The sequence below is a fragment of the Lucilia cuprina genome, chromosome 2 (genome assembly GCF_022045245.1).
Source record: "Lucilia cuprina isolate Lc7/37 chromosome 2, ASM2204524v1, whole genome shotgun sequence".
NCBI classification, from domain to species: Eukaryota; Metazoa; Arthropoda; class Insecta; order Diptera; family Calliphoridae; genus Lucilia; species Lucilia cuprina.
The window spans coordinates 6013795-6036753 of NC_060950.1; the positions used below are offsets into that span (position 1 = coordinate 6013795).

The following is a 22959-nucleotide window of genomic DNA, read 5'->3' on the forward strand; positions in this document are numbered from 1 at the left end:
TAAAAATAATTGTTATGTAGTAAAGAGAAATTTACATATCAACAGTAATACTTTTTTTAATTATATTTATAATTATTATATATTTTTTGTTGTTGTTTTTGTTGGGCTGATAATATGGTAGTATAGTTGTTATTATTGTTTTTATTTTTAAAATATTATTTAAATAAACAGGATATTTTTTTTATATGTAAAACAGGCAAGAGTTTTAGCAGCTTTTTTTATTTCGTTTGTCTTCTTCTTTTTTTAGTTGTCTTCTTCTTTTTTTGGAGTTTTTTTTAAGAATCGGTTTGGTAGTTGGGTTGGTAGGATTTTTACTTGAATTTGGTCTGATGAAGTTGTTTTTGTTTGTGGTTGTTTGTTGTAGCTTATGGATGTATGGTTCTGTAAACAAATTTTATAAATATGTTGGTTAATGCGCCTGCGCATTAGTTTTATGTTTGTTTTAAGTCTTGCTTTAAGAATATTTGTGAAAAATATTCAGAGAAGATTTTAAGCGGTTTTTTGTAAAATGTTTTTTTTTAATATTTATGTAAAATAATGCTGTTAAGTTTTTTTATATATATATTGATTTAGTATTCGCAGACAGTATATACATAGTGTTCAATGTTGTTGTGGTTATGTTGTTGCTGTGCTATAAGCTGATGTTGTAACCAAATGTTATTTCTAAGCCATAAAACATCCATAATAAACGCCCTCTTAAAGTCATCAATATTCCCTTGAGTGAATGATTTTTTTTTTTTTTTTGTAAACTTTATGTCATCAGCCAAGTGTTGTCAAATGAAACCATCACCTTTTGACAGTTGTTACAAACACCAAAGAAAGAAAGAAAAATCCAAAAAAACAAACACCACACACTTTCACCCGATGGTTTAGAATAACAACCACCCACCTTAGGTACAGCTTATTATCATGATCACCAACAACATCATCATCATTATCATCAGCAGTGTCATCATTTTAGCTTTTCTGAAGCTGTGATCATTTTCAATAATGTTTAAGCTTTAGTTGGAGGGTTAGATTAACAGTTAAATCAGTCACCATTAGCAGTTATTAAGATAAACCTTGATGATCATTTTCTTGTAATGATCTTTAGCAGGAATAAAGTGCATGTGTGTGTATGTTTTAAATTGTTTTTTTTACATATGAGTGATTGCTGTTGTTGTTAAAGATATTTATTGTAGAGTTGCATGTCTTTGACCATACTTAGAGTTGGTGTTTTTTTATTTAAATTTTATGTGACATTTTTTATCCAAAATTTATCTTTTTTTTGTAAAATACTTAAAGGTGTTTTATGATTATTGCTGTTTTTTTTGTTGTTGTTGTTGTTGTTGCAGTTGCTGTGTTTCTTTTTTATGTATAGTGCGTGGTAAATAAGTGGTGACATTTATTTAAAAAAATATAATGGTGCTTTACAACAAAATATAGTAGAATAGTAGAGTAATTTATCGCCAGACACACTGACTACATCTAGAAAAAAAATGGGAAAAAGGAAGAGAAAAAAAAGAGAATTAATAAGTATATAAGCATTTAACTAAAAGCCCAATTACTAACTACCGGTATATAGTAAAGTAAACAAATAAACAATATATTACAAATTTATTATTTATTTAATAGTTACAACATTTTAAATTTGTTAAAAAACTCTTTAAGAAAAAAGCTAAAACTTTTCAAAAATTTACCAAAAAAAATGTTCAAAATTTGAAATTATAAATTTTTTTTCTTAAACCTTAGCATTACTTAAGTTATGCTGCTTTAATATATTACAACTAATATAAAAAATCTTTTAAATTTTAAAGCTGAATCATATTTAACCGTAATAAATACTTGAAAAAAAGGCGTTACATTTGGAGTGTTTTAAGTTTTAAACCATTTAAAAGATTAAGTTTAAGCATATACAGATATAGACATAATGCTATAAGCTTTCAGATGACACCATATTTATTAAAATTCGATGATGCAATCTAAAGTTATTAGAGATTTAAGCTAAACTTAATTATTAACACTGATTTGAAAGACAACAAATTTTCAAAACTTTATAACTTAAAAACGATGTAAGTTATTTAAACCAATTAAAAAGCAGTTGAAAGCTTATTATTTTAAGAATATATGTAGTTATTTTTATAAAAATTGACAAAAGAATTTTGTAAATATATAGTTTTGAATGTTAAACAAAAATACTTAGTTTTAAACATTTGATAAATATTTAACGGTTAACATTTTCGAAGCAAATTTTATGTTAAAGGAAAGTTAATTAAATAAAGAATATTTGTTTGAACTTGCATAAAAATCTATCAAGGGGTTTTGAAGTTATGGTGAATGAAAGTTTTAAGCTTTATCAATATTTTTAGGAATGTAAAATGAAAGTTAATTGTTTAGAAAAAAATCAAGTTCTTTAAAAATTTCTATTTTTTTAAGGAAGCTGGAAATGTTTTCTAATAGATAATGAAAATTTAAAAAATTTGTTAAGTTTTAAAGTTAATTTTAAACAATTTTTAGAAAAACAACTCAAAATATTGAATTTAACAATTTTCTAATAAAAATCTGATAAAACGATAAATTTCTAACAAATCAAACAGTTTTTAGTTATTAATTAGTTAAAAAAAACACGTGGTAAATAACAAATTTAAATTTACTTAACACTTTTGTTTAGTTTAAAAAAAGGTTTTTAACAATAAAATTCGATAATTTAATAAAAATCTATTTTAAAATTTTTTAAGCAAAATAAATGACAAACTTACCTGTGTTGTCTGAGATTATCACGTTGTTTGAAATATTTGCCGCAGACCTCACAGGAATATGTGATTTCTGGTGATTTGTGGGTACGTTCGTGTATCATTAAATTGTACGGTTTGGTAAAACGCCGCTGGCAATACTTGCAAATGAACTCACACTTCGGACGCATCTTGCGACGAAAGTCCGACCGGCAGTCATCATTGTCGATTCTCATTACAGCGAACATGGTGCTTAGTAGTGCTTTTTGTTGTTGTTGTTTTTGTTCTTCTGTTGTTGTTGTTGTTGTTTTCTACTTTTTTTCACACAAATACACACTCACAAACACTAAACAGATGTTAAAAAAAACAGATAGACGACGAGGACACACAAATGAAATAAACAAAACAAACAAAACAGTTAAATCAAGCTCACTCACAATTGTCGTGTAAATCACACAGTTAAACCGTTATAAATTTACTCTACTCTATTTTTTTTTCTATTTCTAGAGTGTACTTGCGTGTATGATTACGTTATGTATTACTCTCAAAGTAGTTGTTTAATGGTATTAGTGTAATTGTTTGTTTTTATTATTGTTTCTTTAATACACTCTTTACTTTTTATCCACTAACACTGTGTGTAGTTGTTTTAATTGTTCTTTTTTTATTTATTTTGTTATTAGAATTTCTTCTGGCTGTGGTTGTTGTTGTTGTTGCTGTTTTACTTTTTAATCAAACTGATAAGAATGATTAATCTTATGGGGGGTTTTTTTATGGCGTCGGTATGTTGATTTTTTTAATATTTATTTGTTGTTTTTGAATTTTCGTAATTTATTTTTTTTATTCTGATTGGCTCGTTTGTTGCGCGTTGTATACGGTTTGATGTTTAAAATGTTAGTGTTGAATTGTTTGTGGTTCTGGGTGATAACAACCGTTATGAAGAGAGTTGCTGACAGTGTGACGTGTTATTTCAAATGCTTGATTTAAACGCCTTTTTAGCACTTTTGTTATTGTTGTTGTTCCGCTTTTTATGTATTTTTTTCAACTAGTATGGCGTTTGAAAAATTGTTTGTTGGTGGTAGTTTTTTTTTTCTTTCAAATTCAAACTTATAATAATGGTGGGCGTTGTTATAGTTTTTTGTTGTTTTTCAACTTGCCAGTCTGATTGGCTGCAATTGTCACCGAAAAAAATAACGATATCTGTAAAAATATAAAAGATATAACAAATATTAATGATTTAATCAAATTTATATGCGTAGGACTTTTTATTTGTAACTAAATGTTTAATTTGTTGTACATTTATACGAAAAAAAAAGAAAAATAATTTTTAAAAATTTATTTCAACAGAAAAAATTAAGCGTTTACCGCACAACGTTTAATTTATCTATAGCAACTAACTTTTGTTATTGCTGCAATAATAACCCATTCTACTAAGACATATAAACAGCATTTTGTTGCAGCAATAAAAAAAATTTAGTTGTTTTCAAAGAATTATTCGTTTGTTACAACTAAAACTAAATATTGTAAAGTAAGCAACAACAATCAAGTTTTATAATAAATACGATAAAGATCCTTATTGTAAAACTTTTCTTTTATAGTATTTTATTGTTGTAATTGAACATTTTAATTATAAGCATCAAAGTATTCGTTTGTTGCAACAAAATCATATTTTTTAAAAGATTGCAAATTGATTGATTATGCAATAGCAACCAACTTCAGTAATTGTAACAATATAAAAATGTTTATTTCAATACAAATGCTTACTTCTATACTATTTTGTTGCTGTAACTGAAAAATTTTAATTGTTAGCATAAAATCAATCGTTAGTTTAAACTAAAACTGCATTTTTAAATTAAAAATTTACAATATTTTAAAAAATCATGTTCTAAAGATTTTTGGTTTTAGTCTGCTCTAAAGTGAAACCCTTGCAAGTTAATGTTTAGTGTTTATTATTTTTAAAATTATATTTTTAAAGTTCCCTTTATGCTGTTCACTGATTTAGACTGTTATAGAATTTAAGTACTCTTCGCAAAAAAAAAATCATAAAGGCGACACACTAACTAGTTGTTGTCCTAGTCAATACTTTAGCCGGTAGTCTAGTCTATGGTCTAGTCTACAATCTAGTCCATAGCATAGTCTATAGTCTAGTCTTTAGTAAAGTCTATAGCCTTGTCTTTAGTCTATGTTATAGTCTAGTCAATAGTCTAGTCTACAGTCTAGTCTACAGTCTAGTCTATAGTCCAGTATATAGTCCAGTCTATAATCTAGTCTATAGTCTAGCGTATAGTCTAGTCTATTGTCCGTTCAATAGTCTAGTCTATAATCCATTCTATAGTCAATAGTCTAGGCTATACACTTATCTTTAGTATAGATTGTAGTCTAGTCTATTCAATATCCTATTCCATAATTTAGTATATAGCCTAGTCTATAGTCTTGCCTATAATATGATCTATAGATTTGTAAAATGTCTACTCTGTAGTCTAATATATAGCCTAGTCTATAGCCTATTTTATACTATAGTCTTTAGTTTAGTCTAAAGTCTAGTCTATAGTATATTCTAGTCTTGTCTTTAGTTAAGTATAAAGTCTTGATTACAGTCTAGTCTATAGTATTGCTTAGCCTATTGTTCCATATATAGTCTGGCTTATGGTCAGGTTTATAGTCTAGTTTATAATGTAGCCTATCGTCTGACCTATAGTCTAGTCTATATTACAATCTAAAGTTTATATAAAAAAGGAATAGTCTAGTTAATAGTCCAGTCTTTGGTCTACTTTGTATTCTAATCTATACCGAGTCTATTCTATATTCCAATCAGTGACCTAGTCTATAGTCTACTTAGTCTACTCCAGCGTATAGTCTAGTATATATCCTTGTCTATAGGCTTATGAAATTTATTAAGTACTCTAAAACCCAAAAAAGTTCTCGTTTTCGTTTCAAAATGAAAATTCTACATAACTTTTTTGTCTTCTCTCTTTATTCCTCATATCTCCTAACTAAATCCCCTATCAAACCCATTTAAAACAACTGTTAGTTGGCCTTCAACAACTGTTTCAACACATATGTACAACGTAACTAATTTTCAGTTTAATTATCTATGACGTTCTAAGTAATAGAGCCGCCCGGTATTTTCACAAAAAATAAAAATATGTTTGATTTCTTCATATCCAACTGTTTCCTAATGTAACATATTTAACAATTTAATTCTTAATTTTATTTCATCATTATTATTAAACAGCCAAGCAGTTAAATAACTACTTTATAATTTTATATAATAATTTTCTTTTTAAAAGTGGAACCAGTTTATAAAGAAAAGAAAAAAATGTAGATATGAAGGAATTTTTTAAAACTGAAAAACCAGAGGGGGCGCCTAGCTGCAGCATATAAAATGATTAACGGCGACAAAATGACCATGTGACGCCACCAGAGTATTAAAATTTTTTTTGGGGGGAAAAAAATTATAATATAAATTGAAATGATCTATATATAGAGAACAGAAAAAGGAAACAAAAACAAAGTAAGTAAATATGAATTTTTATTGATTTTTTTTTACAGAAACATTTAACGATTTAAGTATATAGTGGAATATTGTTGGTCCAGGTTAACGAGTTAGGAGAGGGAGTAAGATATAGGAACAATGAAAACAATAGCTGAACATTTAGGCGTCTTTGGCGTCACCATTATAGGGTTGAATTGGTGTTACTACCACTTTTTTTTTTTTTTGAAACAAAAAAGATCTTATTGTGGGAGCTTTTTTTTATAGAGTTTTAAAAGGTTCTTTTATTTTTTGTCAAATGAAACAAAAAGAATTTATCCCGCTGTGTGACCATAACAAAGTCACTCTTCATTTTGAAAGAAAGAATAAAAAAAAACACACAATTTTTTGAGAGTTTTGAAACAGACAGACCGAGCAGCTAAGTATTGAAATAATGTCCAGCTGTGCCAAGTTTAACAATATGTAAATGCGTCAAGTTCTGGGGCTGCATGTTATAAATATACAATTTTTATAATAATAAAAAAATAATAATAATGATAATAATAAGAAGAAATATGTTGTGTGAAGTATGTGGAGTTTTTTTTTTTTAAGAAACAATGACAATCCTCTAAGTATCCAACCGTGAAAAGGCGCATAAAAAACAAAGGTTACCTACTTCCTCCTTATTATATTATAATATATAAATATATAGGTTTCTTTCTGTTAAGCACTTATATGTTGCTTTAAAGTCAGCAGTCTGTCTGCAGCGATTTTGTTTTTTTTTTTTTTTTTTGTTTTTCAAAAGGTTGCTTCTTCATTTTTTTATGGATTTGCTTAACAAGCTGTTATGAATGTCGTAAATTGTTATAAATTTTGAAAATTTATGTTAAATCTTTTTCCAAAGGCATTAATGTTTATTAAACAAAAATCATAAATACCAACAAAAAAAACAACAACAAAATCTTTTAGCAAGCGCCAGCAGGACAAATATTTTTATTTGCTGCCCGTTTTTTTTAACAAAAATACAATACAGCATTGTTAACGTTTTTTTTTTCTTCCTCGGGAGGGGGATTAATATATGTCTGTCTAAGGCTGCTGGTATTTCTTTCTTTTTTTTCGCTTGTCACTGATATTTGTGTTATTTTAAATTTTCTTATTTTGCTTCTGCAAAATTTCTGTTTTTTTTTTTCATAAATATAATATCATGATGAAATCAAGCGATGATTAAGCCTCACAGCAAGCCTTCTTTACAAATGTTTCAAGGATCATATTTTGTTTTAAAAAAAATTATATAATTTTTTTCTTTATTTTATACAGTGGCTGTTAAATATAAAGAAAACAAAAACGCTTTAAAGATTAATAACAATTGATTAATGTAGTTTATTTTGTTGTTGTGTAAAAAAAAAACACGAAATAAAATTTTGTAAATTATTTTAATGATCTTGTTAAATTTTTTTCTTATATGAATCACAAAAGAAATTAAAGTTGAATAAACGGAAAGAAAAAATATACATAAATTTAAATATTTGAAAAATTTAACAAATTTTTAAAGAAAATAATTAAAAAAAATTTTCAAAATTCCTTTTTAAAACATGATTTAAAATCAAAAGGGTGCTATAAATGTAAAATCCACCAAAATTTTTAAAACTATTAAAGTTAGCCTAATCTACCAATAAAGGTCTACTTTTATAATTATACAATACACAAACGTTGTCGTATCGTTGTAGCATTGTTTGTTATATACACATTTTCCAAATGAAATTTTTTAAAACAAAAACGAATTAATAATAAAAAATACGACTTACTACGAAACAACCATACAACACCGATTGTAAGTTAAACAAATATGTTTAAAATCTTTTTATTATGGATAAAAATTTTAAACAAGTTTAACTTTTAGTTTTGAAATTTTGTAATAAATTTTTTGTAATTTTTAAAATTCAACAGTTTAAGATAATTGTAAAAACTTTGCTTGAAATGATTTTTTAAGGTATTGACTTTCCTCAAAATTTTTTAAAAACATATTTTTACTTTTCTTGAAAATTTTATAACATTTTAAAATTTTTTAAATTTTATTGAAATTTTTTTTAGTTTTTCCCTTTTAAACGTGAAATTTAAATAATTATTAAAATTCAACGGTTTAAAATAATTGCAAAAGGTTTTCTTTACAAGATCTCTTATGGTTTTAGCTTTTATAAACCTTTTTTTATAAAAATATTTATCCTTTTATTTAAAATTTTATAACACTTTTAAAAATAGATTAATTTAATTTTTTTAATATTTTCTTTTTTACCCTGAACTTTGCTTATTTATGAAAATTCATGGGTTTAAGTTATTGACAAAAACTTTTCTTTATATGATTTCTGAAAGTTTTGGCTTTCATAAGAAATATTTAAAAAAAAAAATATTATTTGAAAAATTTTATAAAAATTTGAAAATCTTTAAATTTCTATGAATTTTTCCTTTGAAACATAAACTTTGGGAAATCAACAAAACTCATGGGTTTAAGTTATTAACAAAAACTTTTCATTATAAAATTTCTGTAAGCCTTGCCTTTCTAGAAAATTATTTAAAAAATTCTTTTTCGTATTTAATCCAACTTTATAACATTTTGAAATTTTTAAAATTTTTGTGATTTTTTTGTTTCATTTTTCCTTTTTTAACATGAACTTTGAAAAATTATTAAAATTCATAGTTTTAAGTGATTGGCAAACACTTTTCATTATAAAATTTCTGAAAGTTTTGCCTTTCTGAAAACTTTTTTAAAAAAATATTCTTCGTCTTTATTACAATTTTATAACATTTTGAAATTTTTAAAATTTTGTAGGTTTTTTTTTTAATTTTTTCTTTTTTAACTTGAAAGCTTAACCTAATTGCAAAAGGTTTTCTTTGTATGATTTCTTAAAGCTTTGCCTTTCTGAAACATTCTTTCCAAAAATATTTTTCGTCTTTATTCCAATTTTATAACATTTTGAAATTTTTTAAATTTTTATGATTTATTTCGTAATTTTTTCTTTCTTAACTTGAACTTTGGAAAATTAATAAAATTCAAAAACTTAAGTTATTGACAAAAAGTTTTCTTTGTATGATTTCTTAAAGCTTTGCCTTTCTTAAAAATTTTTTTAAAAAATATTATTTCAATTTTTGCAATTTTATAAAAATTTTGAAAATTTTGAAAAAAAATTGAAAATTTCCAATGAAATTTTTTTTATTTTTTCTTTTTAATTTTGAACTTTACTTGATAATGAAACTTCATGGGTTTCATTTAATGAAAAATGCTTTTCTATATAAGATTTCTGAAAGCTTTGTTTTTTCTTAATTTTTAAGTTAAAAATTGTATTTAACTGGAGAAAAATATTCTAAAAAAAAGTAATTTCCTTTTTTGCTTAAAAATAGAAACTTTGTGGAGTTTTTTAAATTCCTAAGTTAAAAATAATTGAAAAGGGTTTTTAGAAGTGTACTTTAGAATCTTTAGGCAATGTCTTAAAATTATTTAAAAAAAAGTTTTATTGATTTTTTAAAAGAAAATTATATAAAAAACAACAATAAGTCTAGAGAATTGTGTTTTTGCAAAATTTATAAAAAATATCAAATTATTTATTTAAACATTAATGATAATGTAAACAAGACATGACAAAACAAGACAAAACCAGACAAGACAATAATCTTAATCTTAAGTTAAATTTCAAACATATGTATGTTTAAAGCAAGCAAAAATAAAAATCAATAGAAAGACTTCTTGTATTCAAATGTACAAAAAAGAAAAAATTCAAAACGTAAAATCCGATTATAGTTGGAGTCCTGCCGTTAATGTTGCCACACAAACTGACAAATATTTAGTAAGTCCGTACGCATGGACGTATGTACATAAGTAAGTTGCATATACTATGGTGCAAATTTGTTTTAGAGTTTTTTTTTTTTTTTTTTTGTTTAAGGCGAGGATTGCATTAATAATACCATGTTTAACACAATGTTAATCGCATTAATCTTATGCTAAAAATAATTAGTGTTGTGTACACATAACATACGCAACAATAAACACACATGATATTATATTATGAATGTAGTTATGTTATGGTTGGATGGACGGACGGAAGGACGGAAGGACGGACATATATTTGGTTGGAAAAAGAAGTGTCACTACACCACATGAGGCCATTTTAGTCTTAAAACCTTTAAAGCATTTTAACTTAAAAACAGCTTAAACTAAAGGGAAACCCTTCTTATATGTATGTTTTGATATTTTTTTTTTTTTGCACACAACATGGTCACACTTTACAGGATCAAACCAGGAAAAAGTGAGCAAGCAACAAGATCAAACTTCATAAAAAAACTAATTTTTGTGGCCTTTAATGTGCACGAATACAAGTGTTAATACTGCGTGAAATTAGATTTAGTTTTTGTTTTGCTGATTTGTAGATTTTTAAGTTATTTCTGAGTAAAACAAAAAGTAAAAATCGCCCAAGTTGAAAGTGTTTTAAATTTTTCCTCTAAGCAAATGACTTTTGCTTTTTTTTCCTTTTCTTTTCTTTTATTACTTTTTTTGTGGTTTTGCCAAGAATATTTGTGGCTTTAAAAAGGATTTTTAGTTCTCAAGATTAGGGCGTGCATAAAGTAAGTGTTTTCTTAGAATATACCAAATGAAATCACACTTTAACTATAGTTTAATTTTTTTTTAAATTTAACAAAAAAAAATTAAAAGAAAATCAAAAACATGTTAAAACATTTAATCTTATAATGTTCTATATAAATATTAGTTAAAGGTGTCATTGTTCTAAAAAATAAAAATAAAACACAAAAAAAAGGGAACCCCCTATATTTTACTATTATTCTTATTTGTAGGCGTTTATCTAAGGTGGCAAAGGTTCATTAAAAGGAAATCAGTTAAAAGAAAATTGTTACCAATTTCTTTTAAATAAATATAATGATAATGACTACAATTCCTGGTATTACACACACACACAAACACACAATTTACATTACACAACAATTAACACAACAAAACTCTTAACAAAAATGTAATAAATTTAAAACCAAAACTAGCATGTGGTCGATCGTTCGATCGATCGTTCGTTCATTCGTTTCAACATGATCAAATGATCATCTTTAGTTTTACTTTTATTTCAATCAAAAATTCAATTTCTTTCTAACCTAAAGCGGCCTAATTTAAAGTTAAAACGTAAAAGTAGTAGTGGCCTATTTAACAAAAGATATATATTTTTATTTTAAAAGAAAGAACAACCATTGTCCTGTCTGTTTTTATTCTTTTTTTCTAAAAAGTATTTGTTTCTTTTGAAAATTTTCTCAAGTGCTTGTTTTTGTGTCCTTTTGTCTATTCAAACAAAAAAAAAATTTTTTGTTAGTTCTTCTTTCTTTGTGTTCTCTTTATAGTTTCTTTTTTGTTTTCCTTAAATAGTTTAATAGTTAAAAATGCGTGTGAAAATGTCATCAGGACACTGACACTTTACAAATACTAATAATAATACAAATAAAATATAGTTAATAGTAAAACAAAAAACTAAAACTAGAGTACTACTCCTACTACTAGTAGTTAATTGTTTGTGAAATAAATGATTTATGTGAGAACAAAAATTTTACTTAAAGAAATTCTTTTTGAACTTAGGTTTTGCACTTTGACCTTTGTTGTTTTTTTTAGTATTCCTATTCCAAGTAATTTAATTTCAATTGTTTCTTTTAACATTTTTTAATTTTTTTGCCAAAAAGAAAGGAAATTATTTACTAAACTATTTAGTTTCAAGGTGATAACAAATAATCCAATGAAATGTGCGCCTCTTTAACGTAAAAATCGAAATCTTAACCTTCATTCTACTAATAGTCGTTAAGTTAAATACTTTACAATAAACTCTGTTCTTTAAGTTATTTTTTAAATTCGGAAATTAAAGATAATTGAAAAAAGTTTTCATTGAATTATTTTTTAAGTTATTGGCTTTTAGGGAAAATTGTTAAACAAAAACCATTTTATTGTTATTGAAAATTTTTGAGTAGAAAGAAAAATTAAGATTTTTTTTTGAGAAACTCTTTTTTTTCTTTAAGCAATTTTTAAAATTCGCAGATTCAAGATAATTGAATTAAGTTTTCATCTCATTGTTTATTAAGTTATAGACTTTTGGGAAAAAATTGTTAAAAAAATCTGTTTGGTTTTATTTAAAATTTTAAAGCAGAATGAAAAATGTAGTTATTTTTTTTTTTTTTTTTTTTGACAAACTTTAATTTTTAAGCAATTTTTAAATTCACAAGTTAAAGATATTTAAAAAAAGTTTTCGGCAGATTGTTTTCTAAGTTAATGACTTTTAGAAAAAACTGTTTAAAAATATATGGTTAATTTTATTTAAAATTTTAAAGCAGAATGAAAAATGTTATTGTTTTTTTTTTTTTTTTTTTTTGAAAAACTTTAATCTTTGAGCAATTTTTAAAATTCAGAAATTAAAGCTAATTCAAAAACTTTTCATTAGATTATTTTCTAAAGTATTAGATTATAGGAAAATTAGTTAGAAAAAATATTTCTGTTTTTATTTAAAAATTTTAAAGAAAAACGAAAAATTAAGATTTTAATTTTTTTTTTTTTTTTTTGAAATACAATGTTCTTTAAGCAATTTTTAAAATTCACAGGTTCTATATAATTGAAAAAACTTTTCACCCAATTGTTTTTTAAGTTATTGACTTTTAGAAAAAGTTGTAAAAAAAAGTTTTTGATTTTTTTTCCAATTTGCAAATTTTTAATTAAAAACAAAAACTTTATGTAAATTTGAAAATTCGAAGGTTGAAAATAATTGAAAAACGTTTTCTTAAGATTATTTCTCAAAGTATTAGATTTTAGAAAAAAAATAAAAATTAACTAATTTACAAAAAAAAAAAATAGATTTTAAAAATTTTTAAACTTTAGAAATATGTAACAAATACATATTTTCAAAAACCGACGCTAATAAAATTAACATAATTTCCTTAAAGTCTTAACTTTATACTTCTTAAGAAAGCTTTTAACAAAAAAGCTTTTTTTTAAATATAATTTAAACAAATATCTATCCACAGATAACAATTGTTAATTTTATATTTAAACAACATTTTAAATATTTTCAAAATTTTCAACAAACTCAAATAGAAAAGCACTAAAAGCTTAACAAAAACATAAACTTTTTTTATATTTTCTTTTACGCTCAGTGTAAACAATAATTAATTTTAATTTACGTGCTACATATTTATATTTAAGTTACTCGAAAAGAAAAACAAAACCAACAAAACAGCCAATCAAAAAGCGTAAGACTGGTAGCTCTTAAGGCCATAACCACTTTAATACGTATAAATCCATCCATCCACAGACAACAAATGTACACACACTTGTCTTCTTTCTTGTTTCCCCACCCTATTAACAAACGAGTAGTAGTGTACATAGTCGGCAATTTATAAAATATATATATATATATATATATACAGAGAGAGAAATAGTTGTTGGGAATGAATAAGAGTGATTGTGACAAACAAGAAATTCGGTAGCCAAACATAAACTAATTGAAAGTGTTAATTAATAGATGAATATCTGGTTGGTTGGCCAGTATTTAAGTGTAAGAAATGTGTTGTGATTCAAATTATGTAAAAAGCTACTGTTTGATAAGGTCATCATCCTAAATTGCAAGATCAATTTGTAGATCGTTCAACAGATATCTTACGTTTGCCTACATAAGCTTACGTTTGCATTCAACACAGTTTAAGGTTTCTGAAATTTTACTGCTTCTCTAAAACTAATGTTGATCGCAAAAGATCATGCATTGCAATATCAATTTGTAGATCGTACAGCAGAGATCTCCTCTGAAGCTTACCATTGATTTTTAATGAAGTTCTAAATGGTTTCGGTGAAAGAAATCTATGAAATAAATCGTATTCTCTAAAACTACTGTTTATCTCAAAAGATCATGAAATGCAAGATCTATTTTTATGTAGATCGCACAGCAGATATCTTTGTTGGAGCTTAAATTTGCTTTTAATACAGTCTAGGATTTTTGAAATATTACTGTTTTACGCAAAAGACTTTTAAGATGAACTTGTAGATCGTACAGCAGAGATCTTTGTTGAAGCTGGAATCATTTTTTAATGGAGTTTTGAATGATTTCGATTATGAAATATTTCGGATTCCCTAAAACTAATATGAAATGCATGATCAATATGTAGATCGCACAGCAGATATCTTTGTTGGAGCTGACACTGGCAGTTTAGGTTTTTTGAAATATTATTTTTTTATTACAGTTTATTGCAAAAGATCATGAATTTGAAGATCAAATTGTAGATCGTACAGCAAAGATCTCCTTTGAAGCTTGCAATTGGTTTTTAATAGAGTTTTTAATGTTTTCAATAAAAAAATCTATCAATATTTGTAAGTAATGAAATATTGACTATTCTCTAAAACTACTGATCACGAATTACAAGATCTATGACTAGGTCGTACAGCAAAGATCTTCGTTAGAGCTTACCTTTGCATTTTATAGAGATTTATGTTATTAAAAATAAAGTGCAAAGCAAGATCAATCTGTCGATCGTGCAGTAGATATCTTTTTTAGAGCTTACGTTGGAGATTTCAGAACTAAAATATTGCAATATTGGGGTTTTATGAAATATTACTGCTCAACTGTTGAACGGAAAAGATCTTAAAGTACAAGATCAAGTTGTAGATCAAACAGCAGAGATCTATTCAAAAGCAACTAAAGAGTTTAATGGTTTTACCAATATTGCTTCTTAAAATCTGGATTTACAATTTAAAGTTTTTAATAAATAAAAACTTCTAAAGCTTTCTAAAGATATTTTTATAAAAACTTTCGGAATCGAAAATGATTTAACGTTTTCGATAAATAAGATATTGTTTTAATTTTAACCGGGTTTCCAATTTATTTTTTTAATGGAAGTATAAAAAAATCTTAAAACTTTTAAATAAAAACTTTCGTGAATAAAAATTTGACAAATTTTCTTAAAACATTATTATGAAAGAGCTTTTTTTCGTGAAAGTAATATTGAATTAAACTTTAAGCTAAAGCTCCTTGCACACAGTGTCCGTAAATTTTAGTTGCTGCAATCAATTTGTTTTAATAAATGAAATAATAAAATCTTCTTAAAGCTTTTTGAAGAGAACTTTTAAGAACGAAAATTTTTTAACATTTCGGTAAAACATTTTTAAAAATAATTTAAATTTCACATTATTGTGAAATAATTATTTCTTCCTATGCAATTTCTGTTGAAATAAACAAATTTTAGATGAAATGAATAGTTCTGTTAAGAGCAATAAATTGTAGAATATTCTAACTAAATGTTGTAATATTTTGGCCAATTTTATCACCACAACTATTTAAATTGATTGTAGTGAACAAATTAATTGATTCCACAAAAGATTATAAACCATTTAGTTGAGCCAACTAAAGTTTTAACTAAAAATGATTAAACTTAAAAAATTTCAGTGAACATTTCACGAACAGGGTTCAAATTCTGGCATTCGATATCGATCGAAACCTATTAGAAATTTCATTCTTAAAAAAATTTAGAATAAATCTAAGACAAACACTTTTCTCTGTGTAGCTTTAACTCGGGCTTCTGTTCATTTGCTCTTTGCACAACCCACAGAAAAAAAGAGCTTTTTTTCATTTGACAGTAAAAGAAGAAAGAAGTTAAGAAAACAAGCAAAAAGAAAACACAAGTAGGAGGTGCTTAACTCCAGTAGCCGAAGTTTAAACTAAAACACGAATGCCCAGGCAACCAGGATCGAGTTTAATAAAAACTTATTGACCAGTAGTAATCAAGTTAGAAAATTATACAATTAGAATATAGAGTATTTCGATTAATTGTATTAAATAAAAAAAACAAAAAACTTACCTTTTTTAAAGAATGGAATGAAATAAAATCAAAATGTTTTAAACATTTGATTGATCACGTCTCAGCTTATTAATGGTTGTAACAAACAGTTGGTTTTTAAAAACTGGTACTAGTTAATAAAACTTTGTTCTTAATTATTGCAGTAACTTTGTAAAATTATAAATTTCTTTTATAATTTTTAATTTTTTTTCTTTATAAAATTTTTTTTGTTCCAATTTTTTCCAGTTTCTTTATTTTTTGGTTGATCTTTTAGTTTATTGATTATTTAAATTAATTTTAAAATTTTTTTATAATTTAAACTTTTTTTTGTTTGGTGTAATAACTACGCGTGTTACTACTTGTTGGTGCGTGATTGCTAACAAACTAAATAAGCCAAGCTTCTTTTGGTAGTAAGCAAGTCAAGTCGCTTTGCGTTGTTGAGTCAAGTTAAGACAAGTAATAATACTGCTTGCTGCTGCTGTTGGTGGTAGTAGTTGTTGTTGTTGTTGCTTTTTTGTTAAACTGAGTTTAATAAAAAAAAGTTTGATTTGTTTGCTGGTTGGTTGTTGGTTGTTGCTTGGTTTTGTTGGTGGAGACGTTAATATTATTAATAAAATATATTCCACTTCCGAACGCTTCCGTGCGCGACAGTCAACTGCAAAGTTACGATCGAAATTTCAGCTTAACGGCTGCCTGTGTTGAGCTCGCGAGTGGCTTCTGCTTGTGGAGTTTTTTTTTTTTTGTATATTATAAAGGTAGAAGTAGTAGTAGTATTTGTAGTAGAGTGTGATGTTTAGGTTTCAAGTTAGCGATCGTACGAAACTCATCGGTCGTTGTTTTTAAACGAACAAAAACAACAAATGAAATGATCACAGTGTAGAAAGAAAACAACGGTCTTTCTGTTTGTATGTATGTATGTAGTTACGTACGTACGTATTATTATTATTTGTTAAATGTTTCTGTTTTGCCGTGCTACACGTTCACACAACGACTTACTTGTGTCTTGTCTTTTTTGTCTTGATCACCGATCACTACTTTAACTTTAGCTGTTTCTTCATATTCCTTCACCTCCTTCTCTTGTTCTTGTTTTCTTTCTTTGTCGTTTAGGTCTTGGTTTTGAGTTGCTGTGTGTTTTTGTTGTTGTAGCTGTATGAGTTAGATCGTTGTGTCTTCTGCACTGCTCTTTTTTTGAGAACTACTGCTCTAATCTTTGGTTGGTTGACTGTGGCTGTTTGAATTGGACGGATGGATGGCTGGCTGGCTGGCTGACTGACTGGATGTTTTGTTGTTTAGGGCGCTATGCTTTGTCTTAAACTGGGTACTATGTTTGTTGTTGCTTTGTTTGCTAAAGAGTGTGTGTTTGTGCGTGTATGTAGTTGTTACTCAAAATAAAAATGAAGACAAAATATCTGCATGATCATCACTACCACCACCTTTTTTCATTACATTACTCACCTCTTCACTGGTCTTTAACTTACACACTCTCTCTCAAACTCGTTCATTCATACATTCATTCACCTTTCCTGGGCAAACAATTTTTGGCTATTTAGTTTTCTTTTTTTCTCTCTTTCTTAACTCATTACCTCTCATTCTCTCTTTCTAAGCCTTAAACGATCTTTTAAACAGTTTGAGCCTAGCCTTCATTCATTAAAACACAAAAAAAAGAAAAAACAAGACTTAAGCATTAAAAGAGTAAATATTTTTCACTAAAAGAGAGTTAAAACACACGAAAAAAAGTGACTCATTCAGAGAAGAAAATCATATATGAAAGGGCTTCTTCCATGCTAAAACATATTGAGTTTTTAAGCCGCATTGCATTCCCCCTGAAACCAAATTCACACAAAAAGAGTTAAGAGACAGACTCTTTTTTGGTAAACAAAAAAACACATTTCAAAAACAAATATCTTTAAAAAAGGGGGCGTCTACCTACGCCACATTTTCGCTCAGAGGAGTATTGGTAATTATGTCCAAATAAAAGGCTACTGGTGCTGAAAAAGAAGTATGAGAAGTAGTAGTCGTTAACAAAAAAAAGAGGAACCAGAACCACTACAATATGTGTTACCCAACTCAACCTATACATATTAATTAGTCTCTTTATTTTGGGGGTATATTCTTGTGTTTTGTTCCATTTCCTCTTGCTTTGTGGCTTTATGCTAGAAACGAGTAGCACTTCAACTTCATTTTGTTTGTGTGTGAGTCCCCCCTCCCCAAATATACAAACAAAACACACACACACAAACGTAGAAACAGTTGCCTACAACATGTTTAAACCGCTTTTTTTTGCCTTCTCTTTCCTGGCTACTGATCTTTAAGTTGCTCGATAAGCTCAGCTACTGTTTATTAAGCTCAATAAAAAAAGAAGCTCAATACTATAAAAACTGTTACCACTACTAGGAAAACTTTTAATAAAATTGTCCCTTTTAATTTGAAAAAAATAATGCAAACTCTTGCATGTTTTAACTTGCCCATGCATGTGTATTTGTTAACACATAGCTATTCTCAATCTTCTTTTTTTTAAGCTTTTCTCTTGTGTGTGTGTTTCTATAAGGCGTAACTTATGCCAATCAACCAATAGCAGTTAAACAAACCTGTATTGATTTTAATCAATTTTTGTTAATTATTAGGAATTGAATTTTCTAAAATCAAAATAACAACAACAATCATTCAATTTAAAACATACTCAAGTTGTTGTTTTCGTCAATGAAAACGAGTAAATAAATAAAAAAATTCTCGAAACTTCCGAATATTTCTTAATTTATCTTAAAATTCTTTAAAATTATTTATGAATGATTGTGTTCGTTCATTCATAAACAATTTTTAATGACGAAATAGTTTGGAATAAAGACCTGGTCCACACTAGGAAACTTTTTTTATAATTTTATTTTGAAGTTTCCTTAAGGTCCACACAGAAACTACGTATTAATTGCATTGATTTGTTATAAGAATCCGAAGAATTAATGCCGGTCCACTCCAGGAAACTTTTTTGGGTAACTTTTGAATATGCGTGAGAGAGAAAGATCATTCATCTCTCTTTACGGACTTTCTCGTTCTCGGAAACATGTTTTGTTTTGTTATTTTTCTCATTCGTACAAAAAGAAATTAATGCAATTAATACGTAGTTTCTCAAACAGAAATTTCTATGTGTAGACATTAAGGAAACTTCAAAAGAAAATTCTCAACAAAATTTTCCTAGTGTGAACCAGGTCTTACAAAACAAAACTTGTTTCCGAGAACGGGAAACTCCGTACCGCGAAAGAGATTAATTAGGGTAGAAGGGGTACCATATGCCACTTTTTTTTTTTTGAGGCTGCCTCAAATTAAAACCACAATACATATTCTAAATTTTCTTCTTGTTTCGGATACTTAGATATGTTGGCTTTAGTTTTATTCCTTTCAATTTTTCTTAAGTCATCCTCATGTACATATTTTTTTAATTATTCCACACTGACCAAAAACGGCGATACCGCCCCATTCATGGGGTAAATTCGCCAAAGGTATGGGGCAGATTTGTCATTAGTAAAATAAAAGCAAAAATTACAAAAATAAAAACTTATTTTGCTGTTTTATACCTTAATTGATTAAACAAAGTATAATAAATCAGATATTTATTGTTTATTTCACAAAACTTAACAAAAAAAATTAAAATAAATTATTACTGATTTTTTCTATATTTTAATCAAATTTTGTTCCACATCACAAGCATGTGCCCCACGGGCTGTTCTGGGGTTTAGTTTCAATTTTTTTCGGGCTTCAAATTATATTATCGAAAATTTTATTATGTCTTATTGTTCACTATTATTGACATTCTTATACTGACCACAAAAACTAAAAAAGTTTGCACAAAAAGTTCACAGTAAAATATTTTCACAACCCTTTGAAAAACAATTAATCATGTCTGCCTCCTATCATATTTGAAGTTAATGTTTCAAATTTTCAGGGATGATAGATAAACGAAAACAAAATTAATGCGATAAAATCGATTACTCGGTTTTCAAGTTATTCGCATTGACAGATATGCCCCTATGGCGAATGATCCCCTTCTACCCTATATACTTAATCTTTCTCTCTAAAGCAAAATCGAAGGTTTCCCAAAAAAAAGTTTCCTAGTGTGGACCAGCAGAAATGTGCTTTTCGTTTTCTAGGAAAAAAACACGATATTAATGTTATTTTTGTTTGAAAAGATATGCTAAATTTTTCATATATACCAAGTTCACACGAATAGTTGAATTACTTAATTTAACTTCCGAATTACAATAGCCAACTAACCCATTTCCATAAAGCATTCGTAATTAGACAGTTCATCGCCATTTTGGATTTTTCTCTTTATTAATAATTTTGTATTTGTTTTATAACACTTTAGTTAAATGGTCAATTTTTCGGTGAAGGATTAAATAAAAATTAATCCTCGAAAGTTGTGTTTGAGTTCTCAATTAGTTAATTTTGTTTGCTAGTTTAAGCGCCCATTGCAGGTGGTTTAAACAAAAGTGTAAGACCTGGTCCACACTAGACAACTTTTGTTGAGTAACTTTTTCATAATTCTCTTTTGAAGTTTCCTTAATAGATAATTTCATTTCAGAAACTATGTGTTAGACCTGGTTCACACTAGGAAACTTTTGTTGAGAAACTTTTGATTTTGTATGTGAGAGAAAGAGATGGTTCATATTTCTTTCTCTTTCTCTCACACATAAAAATCAAAAGTTTCTCAAAAAATAGTTTCCTAGTGTGAACCAGGTCTTAATTGCATTGATTTGTTTAGACCTGGTTTACACTAGGAAACTTTTGTTCAGAAACTTTTGATTTTGTGTGTGAGAGAAAGAGATGGTTGATATTTCATTCTCTTTCTTTCACACACAAAAATCAGAAGTTTCCCAAAAAAAAGTTTCCTAGTGTGGACCGGCATTTAAGAATGCGAGAAACTTCGTACCGCGAGAGGAGTGAATGATATTCTTTCTCTCTCACGCAAAATCAAAAGTTTTCCAAAAAAAAGTTTCCTAGTGTAGATCGGCACTAAACAGCTGATGCAAAAAAAATACAATTTTTACTAAAATAAACATTAAAATGATTGATTTATCGATTAGTATAAGTTATAGGGACTTTACAATATATCTTGTTGTTTTAAAGTTGAGTTTTTATTAATTTTCATATTACATTTACAATTATCTTCTTCTTTTTTATATAACATGCTTTGTTTTGATAACAAACTGTGACGCTTTCTGTTATTTTGTATGACAACATTGCGCAATTTAAATCTTGTACTGAAAAACATCAGAATCAATTTATTTTTAGATTAACTATTAACTTCTGGACGCATATTCGATCATTAACAGATTACAGAGGGAATAATAAATATACAAGAAATTAACAGAAATGTTGACAACGTTGCGTTGTCAATATTACATAGTGCTGTCGTACGCATGTATAAAGGGTAGAAGGGGGATCATTCGCCATAGGGGCACATCTGTCAATGCGAATAACTTGAAAACTGAGTAATCGATTTTATGGCATTATTAAATTTTGTTTTCGTTATCGATTATCTATCATCCCTGAAAATTTGATACATTAACTTTTCATATATGATGGGAGGCAGACATGATTAATTGTTTTTCAAAGGGCTGTGAAAATATTTCACTGTGTGAACTTTTTGTGCTAACTTTTTTAGTTTTTGTGATAGAAAAAATATATTGGTCAGTATTAGAATGTCAATAATTATATTATATAATATAATTTTCGATAATATAATTTGAAGCCCGAAAAAATTGAAACTAAACCCCAGAACAGCCCGTGGGGCACATGCGCCAAATGTATGTAATGCTTGTGATGTAGAACAAAATTTGGTTAAAATATAGAAAAAAATCAGTAATAATTTGTTTTAATTTTTTTTTAAGTTTTGTTTTGTTTTTAAAGAATAAATATCTGATTTTTTATACTTTGTTTAATCAATTAAGGTATAAAACAGCAAAATAAGTTTTTATTTTTGTAATTTTTTCTTTTATTTTACTAATGACAAATCTGCCCCATCCCTTTGGAGCATTTACCCCATGAATGGGGCGTTATCGTCGTTTTTGGTCAGTGCGAAAAAGTTAAAAAATATATACATAAGGATGACTTAAGAAAAATTGAAAGGAATAAAACTAAAGCCAACATATCTAAGTATCCGAACCAAGAAAAAAATTAAGAATATATATTGTGGTTTTAATTTGAGGCCGCCTCAAAAAAAGTAGCTATGGTCCCCCTTCTACCCTACTTGACAACGGATGTTATTATTAAAAAATTCTGGCCAGATTTTAATAGTATAGGATCCTTTTGGTACCTTGATGTCAGGTTCGGCTGACTTTTCCGGTTTTACATACGATATCCTAAGCTGGGCATTATCTTAAGGATTCACTTTTCATTGCATGTATTGTTTCTGTGCAAATCGCCTTTCAATGCCTCTCGGCTTCAATTCGAAAGGGTATTACTCAATTGCTCTGCTTTTAAATGAATCCTGCTTTTCTCAAACCCCAAATATCTCTGAGATCCAAACCTTAAATAATTGTATCGTAAAGTCTTTCTAAATGTTATGGAAATCGATCGTTAATAGACCTATCCCCGCTCAGAAAATAAGTTTAACTCACACTACTGACTTACAAATGCCACCAGATTTGTAGAAAACGAAATTATTTTTAAAAGTATTTTCCAGTACGTAATTGTCCAATTGATGTGACCTCCAATACAAATTTTATGACTTTGGGAGAACTTGATACACAATTGATATTGTAGACCTTATTCCGAAAGTCAGTCTAACGTTAATATTTACTTTATCCCTATAATTACTAAATAGGCAATTGATTCGCCTTATGATATCTAAAATATTTCCTAATTCCAATCTACTTCCATTGTAACTGTTGTCACAATGCCCACCAAAATCTCCTCTATTTCTTACCTTACAAA

The 22959-nt window shown here is 27.1% G+C and overlaps 1 protein-coding gene across 1 annotated transcript; it reads right to left on the minus strand.

Moving 5' to 3' along the window:
• Positions 1-221: 221 nt before the first annotated feature.
• On the minus strand, positions 222-17016 carry LOC111690426 (protein drumstick). The gene is made up of 3 exons (XM_023452901.2): positions 16051-17016; positions 2739-3908; positions 222-1467 (listed from the first exon to the last, which is right to left on the minus strand). The coding sequence occupies exons 2-3, from the start codon at positions 2957-2959 to the stop codon at positions 1443-1445; spliced, it is 246 nt and encodes an 81-aa protein (XP_023308669.1). The 5' UTR covers positions 2960-3908; positions 16051-17016; the 3' UTR covers positions 222-1442.
• Positions 17017-22959: the final 5943 nt, after the last annotated feature.